The sequence below is a fragment of the Gastrolobium bilobum genome, unplaced genomic scaffold (assembly GCF_033153095.1).
Source record: "Gastrolobium bilobum isolate Gb01-03AN ecotype WA unplaced genomic scaffold, APGP_CSIRO_Gbil_v1 utg28196, whole genome shotgun sequence".
Taxonomy (NCBI): Eukaryota; Viridiplantae; Streptophyta; class Magnoliopsida; order Fabales; family Fabaceae; genus Gastrolobium; species Gastrolobium bilobum.
In genome coordinates, this window is record NW_026897317.1 from 154,502 (window position 1) to 170,241 (window position 15,740).

Genomic DNA, 15,740 nt, shown 5'->3' on the forward strand with positions numbered 1-15,740 from the left:
AAAAGAAAAAAAAAATCCAGTTTCAAGGGAACATATACTCAAAGGAACTGTTCAACTTTCTTCACTATAAAACTTTCCCCAATTGGCCATACCAATGTATTAAAATCTTCCTATGACCAAGTTGTATATATGAAGGCAAATATTTTTTTTTTTAGTACTTCGATAAAGGTGAACTAAAGAGAGAAACACTTCTTCACATGCATGATGATGTTGCTACCCCAGTTCGCCATTCACACGATCCGGCAAAACGGGCTTGGCTCGGCAGATCAACCCGCCCAATTTGTTAAACGGGGCGGGGCGGGCTCATTTTTTGGCGAGTTGATGATGGGCATAGGCGGGCCTAGGCAGGTCAGTATAAAATAGGTTCGGGCTGGCAGGCCAACCCGCCAAACGAGGCGGGGCGGACCGAGTTTTTGAGCCCACTTTCAAAAGCAAAGCGGGGCGGGACGGACTGACTCATTTTTTGACGGGTTGATGGCAGGGCGGGGCGGGCCGCCCACTTTACCACCTCTACATATGTAGGCTCTTTGACCAAAGGGAAAATGGTGGGTCGGGGGTCGGGGTCTTCCACTTTTAATTTCATTGTGAGGGGATTCTAACCATATTGAGTGTTGCGTGCGACACCCGAGACACTCACATAATTTTTTTTATTTTTTAGGTGAGTATTGCGATTCTCTTGGGACATTCATGTGATTATGTTAAGAGGCATAATTTTATTATCTTAAACAGTTTCGTTATCGTAAAATTTTGGAAGGCCATAATTTTTAATTTATGAATTCAGATCAAATGATTTTTTTTATTTCACATAATTTTTCGAGATCTACGCAATGACACCTCATTTGACATATTTTATTTCTCACAAACATAGTTCGAATTTGTAACAATAATACCACAATTACAATGGTGTTTGCCAAATTTTGAGGGGAAGAAATAGAAACCTTGATTTGTTTAGCTTCCTCGATTTCAAAATCAGTTTTGTTGAGATTTTAATTAATTGAATTTTTGTCTCCTAGAGTTGCAGCAGCATTTGTGCGGGACAATGATTATGAATACTTAGCTTCAGAGGCATTAAGCATAGCCATCATATTATCGCCTATCTTTGTTTTGTTCCTTCTTTCCCTAATGCTATGGTTTTTTATTTTTGCTCCCACTTTTTACTTTTTTTTCTTCTTTTTTTCACAAAAACAAATTTTGAAATTAAATATTGTCTAGCACAGGTCTGTTGTAACTCTAACACTAAAAAATTCAATTAATTAAAATCTCAACAAAATTAATTTTGAAATCAAAAAAGCTAAACAAATCAAGGGTTACTAGTTTTCTACCTCTTCCCACCAAAATTTGACAAACACCTTTGTGATTGTAATACTATTGTTACAAATTTAAATTATGTTTGTGAAAGATAAAATATGTTAAATAAAGTGTCATGGCGTAAAACTCAAAAAATTATGTAAAAAAAAATCATCTAATTTAAATACCCTAATCAAACATTATGACCTTGTGAAATTTTACGATAAAAAAACTGCCTACAGTAATGAGATTGTGCCACTTGGCACATCCCAAGTGAGTTCCCCAGAGGATCGCAGCACTAAATGACCCTTATTGGTAAATACTAAAAATGGAATACCAAATTGAAAAATTAAAAAGATAAAGACCCCACTTGATCAAAGAACCGACATACGTATCATACCATTTCATCACCATCCATTTATAGCCTCGGATTTCCTTGTAATCACAATCTCTGCATCAGATATATTTGTATTGAATCTACCATACGTGGATATTGCAATCTTCAGCAATGAAAATTAGTCATGTCTTACTAACAAAAAGCTGGACTTAAAGAATTTCATGACCCTGATGAAAGGCAAATCACATTTCAATGCTATAGTATAGTATACATGATAATAATTGAATAGGATGCCAGTTTGCAAAACTTGTGTTTACTAATCAAGTGTGAGGAAGTTAATTAGTGAGGTCAGTGATCCTCTCTGTCAGGCGTCAGCAAAAAAAAATACACATTGCTGCTACAGAGTAGAACAAAAAGGAGAAAGGTTGAATCTATAATCCGAAGCAAAAGACTAATAGCAGCAGACCTAACAACAACTATGGCCAAAAGAATCAGCAAACCTCCCTATCAAAACAAAATTAGGATGCAAGAATCCATCCACATTTTAGTTCATGCATTAACTATGACAATCTTCTCTTTTTAAAGCCTTCCAAATTCCCATCAAGCACAACAAGATCGTCTTCATCATCAATTACTTGCAATTGCTTGTGATTCCTTGTTTCATCAGCAGCATTTGAAATACCTGAATCATCAGCAAGTTTTCTTTTCTTCCATGAAGAAACTATACCTATCTCATCATCTTTTTCAGATTCTACAGCTGTTATGGATGCATCTGAGGTGCTTGCACCATTACCAACAGACTTGTCCTTATTTTCTGTTGCTGTCACAGGTTGAGTCCATCCTGTGAGAACCATCTGATCAGGTTCTTTCTCTTCATCAAATTCCTCTCTGAATATAGAATCACCAACAAAACATAGTAAATTAGAACCAAAAAGGGACAAAAGGGTTGAAGGGAATATGGGATGAGAACAAAAAACTACATTAATTCAAGATATGAGAGAAAAAAGGAAGAAAAAAAAACACACTATAAACATACAAAGTTCCGTAGTATTTGATACAAAGGAACGATTCAGGCTCAGAATAGAGAGAGTTGAGTTTTACCTGTGCTTGATGTTAATATTGCAAACAAATTCCTGCTGAAGATCCTCTACTGTAAGCATTGTACCACCCGTTACTGGAGAAGGAAGCTCAGCTAGCACCTAAAAAGGCAAGGAAACAGGCTAAATACAACGTATGCCATTTTCAAACCAAAGACAAGAAACATACCTTTTCAAGGTTGGCTTCATAAATTGGAAACATGTCTTCCTCAACATCACCAGCTTCATAAAGGAGGTTTGAAGCATTCATAATAAGAGGAAGGTTCATCCCAAGCTTTGCCTTGACAACCTTTTCAACAAAGTCCTTCAACTTTGAGCGCTGTGTGTTTATTTCAAGCAACAACGGTGTCTGTCTCCCATATAGACAATAAATTGAGCGTGAGCATATTTGTAACAATGACTTTAGGCAACAGATGAGACAAGGAGAGATTAGCCATACCTCAGAACAAACATAACAAGACTTGTTAGGCTCAAATGGCTCCACCGGCATAAGCAGCATGTTTCTTGATGGATGTTCCAGACAATATGTCATTCTGAGATGTCCAAATAAGATTAGAAAAAAAATAAAAAAAAATAAAGGAAAGTTAAGTAATAAAGTTATGACTTGTAAACTACACAGGAACAGTACATTAATGAAGACTTCAATAGAAGAAAAAGGAGCACAAGGAAATATCAGGAAAGATAAGACAAAGCTCCGGAAAGAAACCGTAAAGCAGGAAGCAGTATAGCGGAATAGAATCTAGATATACCACACATACAAAGGCTCAAAAATAAACATTCATTCAAACATTCATAATTAAATATATTATCCCTATTAAGTCCAAAATAAACAGGGATTCTATATACTGTCAATTGAAAGGATCTTAAATATTGTCAATTACAATATTCCATATTCAAATTCCCAAAAGGAACTACTTAGAATGATCCTTTAGTAGCCAGTCCATAACAAATTACAATTCCCTTTATCTCTAGGACTAAAATATCAGGAGCAAAAATCAAATCAATTCTTTAACAAAATATGATTATGAACAAAAACACAGACAAGATATGTGGCAGCATGGTAGTGATGTGATAGTCATAAGCTGTTAATATGTGAGGATACCTGTTAATAATTAACAAAGCAGAATGGGTACATAATAATGGACCAGTAAATGGTCCAGAGAAATACCTCTCCACCAACATTAAAAGAAATGAAAGACGAGATTTAAAAGAAATGAGAGACGAGAGAGAATGCAGGAACGAGAGACAACAGAGAGGAGAGAGTAAGCAGTGATGAGAGCGAGAGACAAGAGAGAGTGGAGCGAGAGATAGTGGATTGAGGGTTTCAGAATAAAACCCAGTTAAAAGATCATAAAGCCCATGAAAAATGGTTGTTGGAAATTTAAAACGAGGGCAAATTCGGAAAATCAAGTCATTTCATTGTTGTGGTGCAATAGTGCCCATGAAATGCCGCAATTGGGGCTGCAATAGCTGCAAAACTATGTTTTGGTGCGTTGCAGCGCGGTCAGTAGCGGTCATTGTCCGCTAGCCGCTATCATCGCGGGATTGCACGCAGTTGCAGCGCAACTGATAACCCTGAAAGAAACTACAGTTAAGTATAAGAAACAGAAAAAGAGTTAAAACAAAAAGAGCTCTACAGTCCAGGGACAAATTTTCCTTTAATGGTGCATTCTGCTCCAGCAGAACAATGCACCAAAGAAGGCATTACTCATTAAGTAAACTGCTCTAATGACAATTTTATACAGTTTAATTTAACTATGTAAACTACAAAGCTTTAGACTTGAAAGAATGATAATTATCAAGCTATCAAAACAAAATACAAGCAAACTAGAGGTAAGTTCTTTGGTTTAGCACCAGCAACATGATTATACTAAGAAATTTGTATTCCTTTACCAAAAAAGTTGTCAGTAGCCAGTAGGTAGCATTCTCCTCAAGGCATCATTGGTTAACACTTTAACAATGCTTCTCAAACCCACACACACAGTAACAAAACCACTTCTCCATCACTACATCCAATGCAAAACATAGAAAATGCAGGTAGAGGAATCACATCATACCTATAGTTTTTAGTGTCATTTTGCAGCACTTTGATAGCTTCGATGACAATCAACCCAGCAATGACAGCATTTGTTGTCGCAACAGCATGCACAATATTACCAGCAATACCTTTAGCTTCAAAAAGGCTGTGCAGAGGAATGCCAAATGAAGCAGCCCGTATGTTTGCAGCACCAGTAACAAATTCTACAGCCAACTGGTCATCTTTATCAAAGCTCAGGTTGCCAATCACCTGCACAAAATTACATTTCAATATCAACATCAACTAGTTGGGATTGCTCAAAATAACATTTAAAAAAAGGCACAAAGAAAAAGGTTCATGGCTAAGCATCCAGATGAAGATAAAAAAATTATCACAATATGCTCACTACATCTAAGTGTCAGATCGGACCTTTTCCCTTTTCATGAAAAATAGTCTAAGTGCTTCAAGAAATATTCTAGAATTTTCTCTAAGACTCCAGATATCCTGTGGGTTCTTCATGCCCAAAGATGCCATGGCCGAAACAGATAATTCATCATCTGATGCATAACTTTTGTCCAAATTTCCATTCTGTTGAGCCAATTCGTCAGATAGTACATCCTTGCTGTATATAGGTTTTGGTCTATTACGATTTTTCCATGTCTCTTCATTAGACAAAGCTAATTCAATGTTATACCCAAATACATGGTCAAATATTTTCCTTCCATATTGATCAATGTCTTCATCTTGCCTACGTTCAAATACATCAGCTACATTTTCTGATGAGCTAGCAGCATCACTTGATCGAACATTTAAATCATTTTCCTGATTCTTGTCACCAAATAACTTAGCAAAAAGTAGGTCCTTAGCCCACACAATACAGTGAACGAACTGGAAAGAAAAGAAAAAAAAAAAACTTAGAACACATTAGTCAGAAGTTTGAAGTAAATATCAAAATTCATATTTCTAATTGATGTTCAATTTGACAATGTGACATCCAATAGCTTGAGTAAAACAAACTTATCCAATTGTCTAAATTACTAATAACAGCCTTCAATGTTATGTCAAATGGTATCTACCAAATCGTCATCCATCAAGATACAATAGTGAATTATTAAAGATCACATTCAATGAAAATTAAATTCAAATAATCATGCATAACCTAAACTTTATATGGACTACCCAGTCACATAGCTTCATATTTTCAATGCTCCCTAGATACAACTATTAGATGCCTAGCATAGGAAAATGACTAATCAAAGGAGTATAAGAAGTCAACATAAAATAGAATAACAAGAATTATCAGACTATAAATAATCAACATGTTTGAAGGCCTATTATTCAATACAACTCATTTGAAGAAGTATCCTCATTAGTCTTTTAAATATTTCTAATAATTTTCATTCTGGATGAAAAAACTCCTTCAGTGTATAAATGAAAATGAAAATGAAAATCAATCCATACCTTTGATGGTGTACTTGTGATTGTACAAACAGGATAAGTCTTGGGGGCTGGTTTAGGCTTACACTCATAGCACTCCGTTCTTCCTTTGATATGTACAGTGACCTGTTTTATTTAAAACTATATCATCACAAATATGATTGAAAAGCTACAACTTAGTATATCATAACTATTAACCATACGAACATATATCAAAGTTTAAATCATGTGGAACCAGCAAATATATTGAAAGTTAGTAATAAACAAGTTTCACATACATGTTTGCAAGGAAAGCAGTACACAGCAGAGGGTTAAGAAATTAGCACAAGAAACAGAAAATGAGATCTCAGACCTCAAATGTCACACCAGAACAAACCAAAACTAAATAATATAATTATTTAGAATTAAAAGAATTTAAATCAATTTAATATCAGAGGACAAAGCTAAACATCAGGACAAAGGGGTATTCACTGAAACATTAGAGGATAATCACTGAACAGAAATTAAGAATTTAGCTGATTAATTAGTTTTGGAGCATAGAAGCATGCTACATATAAACTACGATTTTGCATTCCAAATCAGAATATAGCTTATCTAGACATAAGACATATAAAATCAGAGATTAGTCAGTGACGATAACCAAATTTACAGCTAGAGTCATAATGACACGGGAAAATCAGTAATTAAGTCAACAAAGATGTTCTTAAGCATATAAAAATAACCATCAAACAGAAAAAAACACCATTGGAATTCACTTAATACTGCTAAAACACAAAATCTGACTGAAAATTGATAACACTTATCAAGAAACCAATAAATACAATTAAATTACCTGTCCAAGGAACCCAGTAGTTCCACTTTCGACCAAAGGTACATTAGCTGCCAAGCACAAGCGATTCACATGTCTGCGTGCATCTAGATTGTCAAGTCCATTTAGAACAACGTTATATTGCTTAAAGAAGTCCACATTGAATTCAGGATCTTTGACATTTGCATGGTATGGTGTAATGTTTATGTGGGGCCTGAATTTTAACACAGCATCCCTAGCAACCTGGATGAAGACTTCATCAGATGAATATACAACTGAAACTTATACCACAATCAATGATAACCATAGCAGATTAACCTACTTGGGCCTTGGATTGCCCAACATGGGATTGTCGAAATAAAAATTGTCTGTTCAGGTTACTGACTTCTATGGTGTCCATGTCGATCTGCATATAGGAAATAAAATAAGTAAACTAATGTGTTAAAGCACATTCATAGCTTAAAACAATCCATCTAGATGAAGACATAATGTACAAAACGGCATCTTGTAATCAACTGCCTCCAACAACTCCTCACACACGGAAGAAGAGTTAATTCAGCTACATCTACCATTCATAGTGGGTTGACAGATTACTGACAGTATGACTACAACACACAATCACAATGCACAAGCCCTGAATAGAGATAGGAACTCAAAAATTTGTAGAAAGAGGCACAACATTCAACAAAATTAGGATGCAACAATTCTGGAAAGAATTTTTGCTATGACAACAAGTGAGGATACAGAGAAGTACAACACGATGAATATAATTGAGATAGTTTTAAACCCATTTTCCCCCTTCAAACAACTCTTCAGCTCCCTAAACTACAAATAAAAGACTAGATCCACAGAAAATAATTACAAAACCAAATGATGTGATTAAGTTTGGCGATGCTTAATGATACATTAATTCTAACAGGCAATATATATATATATATGGGTTAATCGGATGTCAAGTCACTTGACATAAGGATTTGTCCAGTCAGGAAATCATAATCATACAAAGGTGGATCAATGATGATAAAGGAAGAGAGAGAAATATAATATCCATTTCCGATCAATTAAATAAGGAAAATAAATATCCAAAACGACGTAGTTTTGGATGACAGGACGGTCAAGTGACATGACAAATAATTAATCCGTATATGCATATATATATATATATATATATATATATATATATATAAACATATAGTTAAACAATATATGACAGATCCTTCTCCAAAACACATATGGCAAGAGGAGGACAAGCCACTCTCAACAGTTCCCTTTAGTAGCAAGAAACTCATTGTGGGTACGACATCCTTCAGCATTCAGCAGATCTGCCATTTCCATCAACCTATCACCCTCAATACTGACTAACGGTCATAAAAAGGTTAATAAACTCATACCACCACCATCCATACCACAAACTAGTCTTAATTAAAATATGATTCTCCAAGATCTAGTTAGTTACAACTATAGTAACTAAAAATAATATCCCCGAATAAATAGCAAGATCCACAGCCTCCACTAACCAATACCCAACCTTCATCACTGCCAAGCCAACATCGACTACCACAAAAGTAAATGAAGCCCACAGACTGTAAACACCAAAACGGCTCCCCCTACTAAGTTCGCCCAGCCATGTGCTCTGTTTTCCAAAATACAGCTCAAATGAAAGCATAAAAGTTGCTCAAGCCTTGCAAAAAAATAAAAAAAACCACCAACCAAGCCCCAACACTTGAAAATTCTTCCTCCTTTAGGCAAACATTGGAGATTCAAAGCATACCTCAGAAACCACCAACCAGATCAAAAGGGTAAGGAATCAAGCTACCAATTCAACCAAAAAAATAAATAAATAAGTTTCAATAACATATTCAAGCACTAAACTTAAAAGCTCAAAACAGTTCAATCTTAAATCCGCACACAAGCAACACTCACTCCTGACTCTCACAAACACTTCTCTCACACAACAAACAAACAATTCACTAAACAACACCAAAAAATAAAAGAAAGTGCAACAAAACAAGTCGCAAAATTTTTTAAACACCCAACAAAAAGCTCGAAACTATAACAAAAACCCCAAGTACACAAAACCCTAACAAAATAACCGAAAATTTAAATTAACAAAAAAAATAAAAAATAAAAATAAACCCTCGGGGTTTTGAGGGCACAAAAAAAAAAAAAGGAAACTAACGATGTGTATGTCAGGGAAACCAGAGAGAGCGAGAGTCTTGAGAAGCTCGCAGCCAATTCCACCAGCGCCAACCATGAGCACTTTTGCTCCCTGAAAAAGCGAAAGAGCAAAACGACATCGGGGGGCTTAAAAACGACGCGGGAGCGCAATTGAAGAAGAAGAGCAAAACGGGGGGTCGTCGTTAGTCGTTACCTTAATAACCGCACAATAAGACGAAGAAGAAGAAGAAGAAGCCATTGGAAGTGTTAAGTGAAAGTGGCGTTCGTGTGTGGGTAAAGGGAGACGCAACAGCAGAGGCAGAATCGTTGAAAAATCATGAGAGAGAAGAAAAACGAAGAAAAAGAAAGAGAGAGAACGGTTGTTGCGCTGTTTTTAAATAAATAAATACAAAAAAAGGGGGCTGCGGAGAATCGAACCGTTGACGTACTAGTGTAGTGAAGTGTGAGAATCTATAGCGTCGTCAAAGGAAAAAGCGCCGAAACAGAGAACCAAAACCCAAAATGACGCCAAAGAATATAAATATGAAGTGACATGGAAAAGAGGGAAATTAGGGAAAGTAGACCCTTTAATTGGTTAGAAATATTTATGAAAAACCCTTATTAATTATTCGATATTTATTATGTTTACTGAATATTTATTGGGTGATTAATACAAATACGACTCAAACCTGTTAATCTAGGTTTACTTGCTATGAAAACACTTTATTCACAGAATGCCTTTTATGTTATTATTATAGTTTCGAGTGCAATTATTAATGTATTGTAGTAAGATTTTAAGTAAAATATTTGTTTAGTCAAAACTAATGTTCAAAAAATAAATTCGCTTTTATACATTAAATTTAAGTGTTCATTCTAAAAAAGTGACAGGTCTGTTGGGTTGTGGTCTGTTTTTTTTAAAATTATTTTGTAAAATAATTAATGAAATAGGTATATTTTATATATATTTGTCTAAAGTTAAAAGTCAAAATACAAAATAAATACAATTCAGATATATTTTTTAAATTTGATTCTAATGAAATTATAATTTTTAAATTTTCTTTTACAAAACAAACCTTGTCAAACAGAATTTTTTTATTTTGAAATTTAAAAAATTATTTTTCGATACAAATTTCAAACAGATCCATAATTTCAGCATTTTTTTTTTGTAACTAAATGTATTTTTATTTTTTTTCACATATGTCCTTGCTTAATTTTTATTTTTATTCTCCTTGTAGCCATTTTGTCCTCTCTTTTATTAAACATAAAATATACTTTTAAGCTAAAATTAAAAAAAAAAACTAAAGGTTTTTAGTTATTATTTTAGTTTTAAAATTACTTTTGGGGAATAAGTTGAAATCAAAGGGGTTGGTGATACAGTGTTGCTCTTCTCTCTTTGCTCCTAAAATATTTCTTAGGTCTCACATATTATTTAATTTTGATAATAACAATTAATAAATAAGACCAAGTCATTTAATAATTTCTTCAGTTTTTAAGATAGTTACAAAATTTAATATGTGATCTGTAATATCTTTTACAACCGACTAGCATAGAGGATATCACATCAATTCTTAAGTGAAATTCTAACCCAACAGATATCAAATAATGACATGACAAAATACCCTTAAAATTTAATTATACGGAAGTCAAGTTTACTATTACATCATAAATACATCATAATCTAAACTGAAAAGAAATATTTTTCTTTTATATTAATTGCCTACCAAACTCTGTATAGTCTTCAAAGTCTTTAATCATAGTGTTTTATCCTACTCCAAAGCTACGCATACTCGATTGTTTACTCTGGAAAGGTTAGCATAAAAATAAACACACGTGAGATAAATCTCAGTAATATTGGAGTTTTTGAACTATAACCAATCCAGTCACTTTAGTGAAAAATATCATTTTCACATAATAAATTTATAATAAGAAAATAATATCATAAACCATAAATATAAGCTCAGACCTTTGTGAGTTCTTCATTTAGTCATACCCAAATCTCTGTGGGTTCTACCCAAACTTTATGGGTTCTAGATACAAACATATATAAGAACATGTAATTTTTAACTGAAATGACAAATGATCAATTCTGGAGCGTCCAAACTCTGTGGGTTCTATATGTGAAAGATTATGTATGGCGGAGCTCAAGCCATGATAAGGCGTCCCTTATCCTATAATCATTCTGATCCCCTTGTGGGTCAGTAACATCAGAATCATTCAGCAAAAGATTACATATTTCATAGTATTCATTTGGTATCAAAGAAATTCTTTAATTTCTATAAACTTGATTCAAGATCATTCTCATATCTAATATAAGTAAATTCATCAAATTCACAAAGCCAAATATAGAAAATAAAGTAAAGGAGTAGAAAGAATTCATAAAATAATTTTGGCAGAGTAACGACATCTTCACAACTTTTAAAGAAATAACTTTAAAATACCAACTTTCAATATAACATAAAAATAGAACCAACATAACTTTTTAAAATATCTAAAAATCAATTTTAAAAATAAAGAAGAGAATGAATTGCTTACTCTCAATATTACCTTCCCTTTTCTTTTTTCTTCTTTTTCCTCCTTCTTTCTTTCTCTTTCACTTTCTTTCCTCCTTTATCTCTTTCTCTTTCTTTCCTTCTCTTTCTCTCTCTCTCTCTTCTTCCTCTCTACGCAACTTGGGGGGGGGGGGGGGGGGCTATATATTATCAAAAAGAATGTAATCATTACTTTTTATAAAAATCTAAAAAATATAATCATTACCTTTATAAATATCCAAGATATTTTATCTAAATATCTAAGATATTTTGTATTTTAATTATTATTATTATATATTTTAAAATATTACATTTATCCTCTCCTAATTAAAATTTTGCCCCAAAATTTAGACATACCTCATAAGAGAAATTTCGGGAAACTCTATCATAATTCTTCTTCTTTTTCTCATGTAGCCTCTTGTGGTGAAAGTACTTCCCAACGCACTTTAATTAACGGAATCATCCTATTTCTCAGTTGTTTTAGACTTTTATCTATGATTTGAGCAAGTCTAGTCTTAATAGTCAGATTCTCTTTAACTTGTACTGAATCTATATCAAGAATGTGAGAGAGATATGAGACATACTTTATAAGCTGAGAAACATGAAAAACACTGTGGATATTGGAAAGATGAGGTGGAAGAGAAAGTTGATAAGCAACTGGCCCTATTTTTCGAAGTATTTGAAACGGATCAATATACCTAGGACTCAATTTCCTAACTTTGAGAGTTCTTCCTACACCTGTGGTAGGAGAAAGTTTAAGAAAGACATGTTCTCCATCTTCAAAAGACAAAGGTTTTCTCCTGTTATCAGCATAATTTTTCTGTCTGTTTTGTGCTTTTTCAAGGTTTTCCTTTATCATCTGAATTTGTCTCGAGGTTTCTTGGACTAATTCCAGTCCCAATAATTGTTTTCCCCCTTTTTCATACCAACACACTGGAGATCTACACTTTCTTCCATAAAGTGTCTCATATGGAGCCATTCCAATTCTATAGTGGTAACTATTATTATAAGCAAACTCTATTAATGGCAGGTATCTACCCCAACTACCTCCTTGTTCAAAGATGCAAGCTCTCAGCATATCCTATAAAGTTTGAATGGTTCTCTTAGTTTGAAGATGATATGTTGTACTAAGTCTCAACTTAGTTCCAAAGGCTTGCTGTAAACATCCCCAAAATCTAGAAGTAAATCTAAGGTCTCTATCTGACACAATACTTAGAGGTACCCCATAAAGCTTGACGATTTCTTTCATATAGTTGGGCTAACCTCTCAATAGAATATTGAGCCCTAATTGGTAGAAAATGAGCAGATTTGGTTAATCGATCAATGATTACCCAAATTGCATCATATCCCTCTTGGATTTTTAGTAAACCCATCACAAAATCAGTGGCTACATTTTCTCACTTCCATTTTGGTATATCTAATGATTGAAGTAATCTTGAAGGATTTTGGTGTTCAATTTTCACTTTTTGACAAACTAAGCACTTTGAAACATACTCAGCAATATCCTTTTTCATTCCTGACCACCAAAATATCTTTTTCAAATCTTGATACATTTTAGTGAAAACCAGGGTGAACTGTGAACTTACTGCTATGCGCCTCATTCAAAACTTCTTTCATCAATTCTTCCTTCTTAGGTACAATAATCCTTCCTTGAAATTTTACCAAACCATCTTCCCCTTTGGTAAATCCTTCTTGTTTCAAAGATTTTTCTAAATCAGAATCTTCCTGCTGAGCTTTTCTAATTTTATCTATCAGCTCATTATCTATTTTTATTTCACTAATACCTAAACTTCGAGGCAATACAGTCACAGATAATTTCATATCTCTAAATTTTTCCAACAATTTCATTTCTTTGATCATTAAATGTGACATGTGAAGAGATTTTCTGCTTAAAGCATCAGCTACCACATTAGCTTTTCCTGGATGGTATTTAAGCTCAAAATCATAGTCTTTCAAAAATTCCTTCATGGATCTCTGCCAATGCATACTCAACCTCTTCCGAGTTCAAACATTTAAATATTGGAGAATGTAAGCCTTTTCTATATAATTGATCTTTTATCACTGTATACATAACTGCATCTCGAATCAATTTCTTGGCCTTGGCTGAATCTTCTGATAATATTCCTCTTTCCAAGTATACAATGATTGACCGCCTCCAATCTACTGACAACATAATTACCATCACACAACTCGGCTCAGCTATACTTTGTTGAACCACGATCCTATGATTACCCGGGCTCTGTTATTCTCAGCTCGAGAAATAGGAGTGATTATAACGTCATCGAACTCAAATATAATCTCTTTCACTATATTCAAATATTTCATCAACAGAGGCCCTTTATCTTGGTATCTTACTTCAATTTATGAAGTGACAAGTTGTGAATAACTTAAGACTTTTATTTTCTTTGCTCCATGTTCCTTTGCTTGCATTAATCTGGTTATCAAGGCTTCATATTCTCCTTGATTATTTGATGTTGGAAAGTTCAAGTGTAAGGAGTGTTCCATTGAAACCCCTTCTAGGCTTTCCACAATGATTTCAGCTCCACTCTTTTTAGTATTTGATGATCCATCAACATAAACTTTCCATATATCACCACTTCCTCCATTAGATGGAGTGAGTTCCATTATGAAGTCGGCTAACACTTGAGATTTGATGGCATGCCAAGCTTCATAAGTAATATCAAATTCAGAGAGTTCAATTGCACAGTTAGTCATCCGCCCAGCCAAATTCGACTTATGTAACACTTGCCAAATTGGTTGATTAGTTCTGACAACTATCTGATGCCCTTGAAAGTATGGACGAAGTCTCCTTGTAGTAGTGAGTAAGACAAATGCCATTTTCTCTAATTTCTGATATTTCAATTCAGAACCCTGCTAAAAAAATATATCTTCTTTCACTAACGCAACACTTATTACTTCTTCTCCAACAACCAAATATAAAATCAAGATTTCTCTTGATTCCAATTTTGATAGAAGTGGAGTTGTTGCCAAACATCTTTTAATTTTTTCAAATACAGCTTCAAAATTTGGTTCCATCCATATTTAGCTTCTGTTTTCAATAATTTTGAGAAATGGTAGATCATTTTTTGTAGATTTTGGCAAAAATCTAGTCAATACAGCCAATCTACCTGTTATTTGTTGAACTTTCTTTTTATTTTTGGGAGCTTTCATGTCTAACACTGCTTTCATTTATCTGGATTTGCTTCAATTCCTCTGTGGGTTAACATAAACTCTAAAAATTTTCCAGCCAGGACTCCAAAAGCACATTTAACCCTATTCAAATGAATTTGGTGAGCACATAACTTCTGAAAAGTTTGCTCCAAATCCTGAACAAGGTTTGCAGGATCTACTAATTTGACAATCATATCATATATCTAAACTTCTATATTTCACACAACCAATTCTCCATTTCGCATTTGAGCACAAAGGAAAATGACATCAGTGGGTTAGTATGCACAAGTTTATGGGCTCTCACTATCTTTGAATTATCTTTTGGGTAAGGTCCGTACGTAACTGTTTCACAATGTCCAATTTGCTAGTAACAGTATTTCATCTCTTGGTTTGAGATTTAAATCGTTCAGCAAGGCTTTAATGCTCTTCGGCCATTTCCAAGCAGCCATGCGGCAATTGCATTATTAAATTTTAACATAACTTTATCACATGAAAATTTATGTCTGTATTTTTTTATAAATATTAAATAAGTGAGATTCTATTAAAACTGGTGAGTATTTATAAAAAAGAGACATAAACACAACCATTTTATACGATAGAATGTAAAATATTAACATGGAGCTATCCTTTCCCAAACCTAGTGTTTTGGAGGTTTTGGATCTCATGGAGAAACACGTTATTCATGCTACATTTTCAGTTTGAAGTATTTAAATCTATCCAGTAAGTCAGGAACAATCTTTAGGATGAGATTTCAGAATGGCTTGGTTCTTGAACCAGAGGTTATGCGGAAACCTTTGCATAGAAAATGTGCAAATATAAGAAGGCAAAAGAAAGCCACTAGTAGTCTTGGTGAGGGGTTTAGATAATTTGCACGAGGTAATAGGTTCAAATCTCAGCGTTA

At 33.9% G+C, this 15,740-nt stretch overlaps 1 protein-coding gene across 1 annotated transcript; it reads right to left on the reverse strand.

Moving 5' to 3' along the window:
- Nucleotides 1-1,855: 1,855 nt before the first annotated feature.
- Nucleotides 1,856-9,483, reverse strand: LOC133305943 (SUMO-activating enzyme subunit 2). Its single transcript, XM_061506204.1, has 11 exons — nucleotides 9,355-9,483; nucleotides 9,163-9,252; nucleotides 7,306-7,389; nucleotides 7,008-7,226; nucleotides 6,200-6,301; nucleotides 5,168-5,626; nucleotides 4,779-5,008; nucleotides 3,161-3,254; nucleotides 2,891-3,070; nucleotides 2,726-2,823; nucleotides 1,856-2,512 (listed from the first exon to the last, which is right to left on the reverse strand). Exons 1-11 carry the CDS (start codon nucleotides 9,397-9,399, stop codon nucleotides 2,185-2,187), a joined length of 1,929 nt encoding a protein of 642 aa, XP_061362188.1. The 5' UTR covers nucleotides 9,400-9,483; the 3' UTR covers nucleotides 1,856-2,184.
- Between the last annotated feature and the right edge of the window lie 6,257 nt (nucleotides 9,484-15,740).

Bases quoted from the DNA above. Each gene is read 5' to 3' on its own strand.
- LOC133305943 (XM_061506204.1), bottom strand. From the start codon at position 9,399: ATGGCTTCTTCTTCTTCTTCTTCGTCTTATTGTGCGGTTATTAAG. The intron at 9,253-9,354 runs GTAACGACTAAC...TCGCTTTTTCAG, and splicing joins CTTATTGTGCGGTTATTAAG to GGAGCAAAAGTGCTCATGGT. The intron at 6,302-7,007 runs GTAATTTAATTG...TAAATAAAACAG, and splicing joins CTACTGGGTTCCTTGGACAG to GTCACTGTACATATCAAAGG.